At 37.8% G+C, this 5,565-nt stretch overlaps 1 protein-coding gene across 1 annotated transcript; it reads left to right on the forward strand.

Annotated features, from left to right (window-relative positions):
• Positions 1 to 1,268: 1,268 nt before the first annotated feature.
• Positions 1,269 to 4,653, forward strand: malsu1 (mitochondrial assembly of ribosomal large subunit 1). Its single transcript, XM_080745005.1, has 4 exons — positions 1,269 to 1,634; positions 2,575 to 2,750; positions 2,848 to 2,929; positions 4,304 to 4,653. The coding sequence occupies exons 1-4, from the start codon at positions 1,310 to 1,312 to the stop codon at positions 4,456 to 4,458; spliced, it is 738 nt and encodes a 245-aa protein (XP_080601131.1). The 5' UTR covers positions 1,269 to 1,309; the 3' UTR covers positions 4,459 to 4,653.
• Positions 4,654 to 5,565: the final 912 nt, after the last annotated feature.

Raw genomic sequence — 5,565 nt, forward strand, 5'->3', positions numbered from 1 at the left:
TTGTTTTTATGATGACTTGCGAAACTGCAAAAATATATTTTCATGATTTTTAAAATTTAAATGATAGCGATTTGAAATGAATTAAATGGGTGAAATTTAGTAAATGTGTCTGCATGTATTATTCCTGGAAAAGGAGTATAACATATAAACTATCATGATGGTTCGTTTTTAGCCTCAAAGCTTTTCACAACTTTGAACTTGACATGGCAATGTATGGTTTTTAACAGATACTGTAGATCAGGGGTCTAAAACAGGAGGTCCAGGATGGCAGGACCCCTAGTGGGTCCCCAGAGTTAGTCCTGGGGGCCACCAAATCCTTTTGTGATAAGATATACCTGTATTCATTTTTACATTGACCTCTTATCCCTATTCTGAGGGCAACTTTAGCCAAAAATAGCAGATATTGTGCTGCAAGGCTTTGTGAGCTTGTAGATCGGGTATTTTGGGCAAAGAGGTTTGGTGTAGACTGTAGAGGGAAAAAAGAGCATACTCCGTAGAGATGGAAAGGTCAAGTTTACTATGGACAGGGATTATACTGTGGTTATATTTCGACTTTGACTCTGAAAATAGTAAATACACATTTACATGAATCCAACAAGGCAGTGCTGTCAAACAATTAAGTCTATGAAGCTTTCTACGAAATCTCTCTCTCAGCTAAGGCAGTGGTTCTCAACCTTTTCAGGACGCGGCCCCCAAAATATTCATATTTTAACTGGGGACCCTTGGGGACCCCCCCACCCTGACGAGCACAAAGAGTTGAGGCATTATATTTTGTATAACACTGTTCTATTGTGAAAATAGCAGATGCTCACAACGCCTCGCAAGTTGCAACGCTATTTTCACAATTTCTGCCTCTAATATTTGACAATTTGGCCAATGTTTAATTAGTCATTTTAGAAGTATTAAAAAGTCGTCAAATTGTCACTTTAGAAATGTGCATATATACCCTCTAGTCTATACACTTAAACTTTAATGCTGGTTTGTTTACTGTTGAGGGAAAAAACAATGTTGCACATTAAGTTAATCATCTGGGGACCGCCCAAAATAATTTGGGGACCCCCAGGGGGGTCCCGACCCACAGGTTGAGAACCACTGAGCTAAGGGGTCCTTGGACTGAAAAACGTTGAAGACCGGTCTTCTGGCGTTCGGTCGATAGGGGGAGTAAAGCTATTTCCCTAAAATAATCGACAACCAATAAAGAAGATGTCTAAACCAATCAGAGGTCCAGCCTTGCTCACACTTCCTGTGTTTTGGAGCTGTGTTGACAAACCTCGTGGATTTTTTCAATGACAAGAGAGATCAAGCTGAAATGACGTTTATTTTAAAACATTCCAACAAACTCATGTTATCATCGATGCTGGCGAGGAATGTTAACTTGAAAAAATGTGAACGTGTTGCCAGAGGTTCGTGTAGGATTCTTCAAAGTCAGTTTTACTGCGGGCTGTCGTCGCACCGAAGTTCCTCTGCAAGTCTGGCCTCTGTTCATCATCAGCAACATCACTCTGGCACAAACATATATGATTCGCTTATTATGCATAATGTACGATGTTATTCAGATCAGTATAACCTAAGCAATGACTCTGGGACGATTAGTGGCCTAGATGAAATGGAGGATGATGGCAGTCCAAGTCAAAGTAAGTGGCTAATGTTGTTAATGTTTATATTTATCAACCCTATATTATGTAGTTATACATAACATAGGTTTCTGAAGGTGTGAATGTGTGTATTTGTAGGAATTATTTAAATGAAATGAAAATAAAATAAAAGTGTTCTGGTCTTGTAAAAGAAATGTTCTGTAAGTAAATGTGTTGTTTGTTTAGTTTAGTTTTATTAGCACATTGTTATAAAGAAAATAGAACAATACATATCAAGTATACACTGTGCAAGGAGAGGAAGAAGCCATCAGGCCTATTTGGAATAATTTCCTTAGTGAAAGAGGTCATTAATTAAACAGATAAAAGTTCACTAGGAACAATACAAAATAATACAAGTTATCTAAGAGCAGCTGTGCAATAAAGAAATAAAAACACAAAATTCCTCTATATTCTGATAGTAGACATGACATGGCTGTTAGTCAGTTATTCTCCAGGTCATTAACAGAAAACAGGTCTGGTTACCAATTTTATCCCTTCAGAAATCCCCAAAGACCATTCATCAGCTTCAATTTTCGAGTCTGCTCATTTTTAATCACTTTCAAGTTCACTTATTTAATCTGTATCCTGTATGATTTTGATTTCTCTTCTCTTCAGATCTGCTAAAATAACACTAAATATATCAATGATATGAATATATAGGTTTTTTATTTTACAACATTTTACATCCCCTCTCTACTGATGTAATGAGAGACAGGTTCTTCTGCACAACACCTACACAAAGCATGATTTTTAGTTGTGCATCGTGTCGTGCACTGAAAATAGCCGATCTACGTATAAGTTTCAATGCATCGTACTTCAAATTTAAGTGCTCCTTATAAAATTAATTCTAAAATAGCTGATCTACAAGTTAACAACACAACATTTTTAAAAGTATGAAATGGGGCATAAGTGTTTATGTCCCTCTTTTGTTTCTATACAGAATCCCTGGAGAGTTTCACCATTGATACTGTGGCTTCTTTACTCCGGCAAGAAAATGCAGTGGATATCTGTGTCATAAAAGTACCCGAGGACATCAAATACACCAAGTACTTTATTGTTGCGAGTGGTATTTCAACAAGGCACCTCCGGGCAATGGCACTTTATGCTGTGAAAGTGGTAAATTATACAGTATTTATTTATTGATATATAATATCTATAGTTTATTGTTTCGTTTTTTTAGTTAACGTGCACATCACTTTTTCCCCTTTCACAGTACAAATATATGAAGAAAGAAAATGATCCAAATGTCAAGATTGAAGGCAAAGATACAGAGGACTGGATGTGCATTGACTTCGGTATGTAAATTGTAACGTTGATTTATACTTGCCATTATGCAAGTGTGATTGCTCAAACCACAGTTATTTTAGGTAAGTGACAATGATGTACAAAAGAGAACAAATTAGGCTGTAGGTTATCTGATTCTGTCTTCAGATGACTAATTAAAGCCAAATGCTTCATCCTCTTGATGTTGCACAGTGTAAACCTTCAGTTAGTGACCGCTGCAAAGTGTATCTTGAAGGGCATAGAATCCTAGCCTAGCTGGAGCTAGACTTCATCCCACACATGTTAAAACCTATGGTTAAAACATGGAGGGGATGCGTAGTTACTAGTTAGCTGCATTGTATATAGGCTGGCCCCAGGCTAATAGAATCCCAGGACCAGACTTTTTTTTTACATAAATCACTAGGATGTTGCTGATGGAAAGATCCAGCAGGGGGCAATATTACTCAAGGAGAAGAGATGCTCTGTTTAGTCAAGGTATATAGGCCCTAGGGTATGATGATGTCAGCCAGGTGTGCATTGTGCACAGTTGCACTCGTAGCTGTGTGGCTGAGGGAGGGAAGGAGAAGAACAGCGTTCAACCTGTTTATTTGTCTTTATTGAGACTGACTGGACAAGCTCAGAGGCTGGCAATGTTCATAAGGATTTCATCCTAGGTCAGAATGAATAAGTGTTTTTCTAGAGCCTAGTATTTTAACTACTGTGCCTACAGTGGACCTCCTCTATAGCCCCCATCCAGGCTGATCTCTATTGAACTTTGCTGAATAAACTTGTGTCTGACTATTGTGGCCCACAATTCAGGCATTTAGCACATAGCAGACACACTTAGGCTAAGTGACTTGAAAATGTGCTACAAAGTAACTAGTATAGCAGGTAAATATCAAACCATCTAAATAAAACATCTAAATAACAGACTTGGGAGTGAGGAGGGAGAAGCGTCTAGGATGCTTGGGTATCATAGGGACATGATGGACAGATGTCCTTTGTTTGCTGATTGTAGTGTGCGGGAAGGCGTATAGGGGTTGATCATATCCTGCAGGCACCATGCTCTTGGTCACCTTGTAAGTAATATGCCAGTGTTTTTTAATTTGATGCGAGCAGCAACAGGGAGTCAATGAAGGGAGCTCAGAAGTTAAGAGACGAAGGTGTGTTTAAGACATCGGACTGGTATAAAACATAATGTTCCATTAAATCACAGGTTTAGGGTGCAACTCAAGTTCTTATTTTATATTTTCAACAATATTATGTCCATTAACAGTGTATACTGTAACACGTAAGAGTGTAACAATGGACCCGCCATTAGGATACATTAGTACATTCAGTAGTTTGGAATTTACAGTGTACCATTACATGGTTAGTAAGTGGGTGATCAACTGCCTTGTCTTCAGGGAGTATGGTGCTTCACCTCATGCTGCCAGAGACCAGAGAGGTGTATGAGTTGGAAAAACTGTGGACTCTCCGCTCCTACGACGAGCAACTGAAGAGAATACCCCCTGAGACACTTCCAGAGGACTTCATCTATGGTGCTGAAGACATCAAGTGACCACAAAGGAAATACAACAGGACTTTATTTGTTCATGGGGCATTTCTTCTTTCTCAAGAGTCTTTGAACCCTTTTGGTCATAAGATGGAAAGCCTAAATGAAAAAGAAAATGTGTTGTGCTGTGAAAAAAATGTTATAGTTTTGCTAACAATCATCACAGCAGCACATTTCATATGTGGAGGACATTAAACTTGTTAAAGGATAAATAAAGGGTTTTAAGTTGAAGTCTGTAATTTACTTTGATTTTTGGGTTTGTACAAATATGTTTGGAACAGATGATGGTACAGGAAACAGCAGGAGGCATATTTCTTCAGTACGGGTAAATCATAACTTATTTGTTATAAAGAGAGAAAAACATTTACATCAAGACACAAAACTGAGACACCGTTCTGAGAATACAAATGTTATTCATATGATAAAGATGTATTTTTCCAATATGCTTCCTTCCAAATTTAGTATGAAAATATACTGTCAGCACTGTATTGTTTGAAGCTACTACATTGACAAGCAATAGGAGGCTAACTTTACTGGACCCAAAATGTTTATAATGCATTTTAGCCCAAGGACATATGGTAATGGCACTTTTTTTTATACCACGAAGACAATAATTGTCCTTGTGTTAAAAATAACATTGTGTGCTGAAACTATTTCCATTATTGGTGAGTGACAAACTATGCTTCCATATGCTTTTCTCAACACGAGTTACCAGGGGTAACCTCCTCTGAGATATGTGCACAGGGGCACAGTCTAGAGATTAAGTCTAGAGATGAATGGTATGGGTGTTAATAATTGATCAAACTTGCATAAAAAGGGGCCCTCACAACAAAGACGACCACAGTGTCGTCACGTGGCCAAAAACAATTGTATATGCCCTATAAGTTGTACGAGAGGGGGATTTACATGGTTCTGAAAAGCTTTGAAGGCATTTACTGATGTCTATTTCGACAGCTGTTCAAATTAAGTTTTACATTGCACTTTATTCGTGTACTACAGTTTTACCAAGTCACGCTATGTAAAACTGAACTTAATCATGGGCAGCAAAAATGTCTTTCAAAAATGTTTTTCAAGAGTAAGAAAGTAAACATTTACAAAATTTCACTCATTTAA

Source organism: Nannobrachium achirus, assembly GCF_963921795.1.
Source record: "Nannobrachium achirus genome assembly, chromosome: 2".
In the NCBI taxonomy this organism is placed as follows: Eukaryota; Metazoa; Chordata; class Actinopteri; order Myctophiformes; family Myctophidae; genus Nannobrachium; species Nannobrachium achirus.

Bases quoted from the DNA above. Each gene is read 5' to 3' on its own strand.
- malsu1 (XM_080745005.1), top strand. From the start codon at position 1,310: ATGACGTTTATTTTAAAACATTCCAACAAACTCATGTTATCATCGATG. The intron at 1,635-2,574 runs GTAAGTGGCTAA...GTTTCTATACAG, and splicing joins TGATGGCAGTCCAAGTCAAA to AATCCCTGGAGAGTTTCACC. The intron at 2,751-2,847 runs GTAAATTATACA...CCCCTTTCACAG, and splicing joins CACTTTATGCTGTGAAAGTG to TACAAATATATGAAGAAAGA.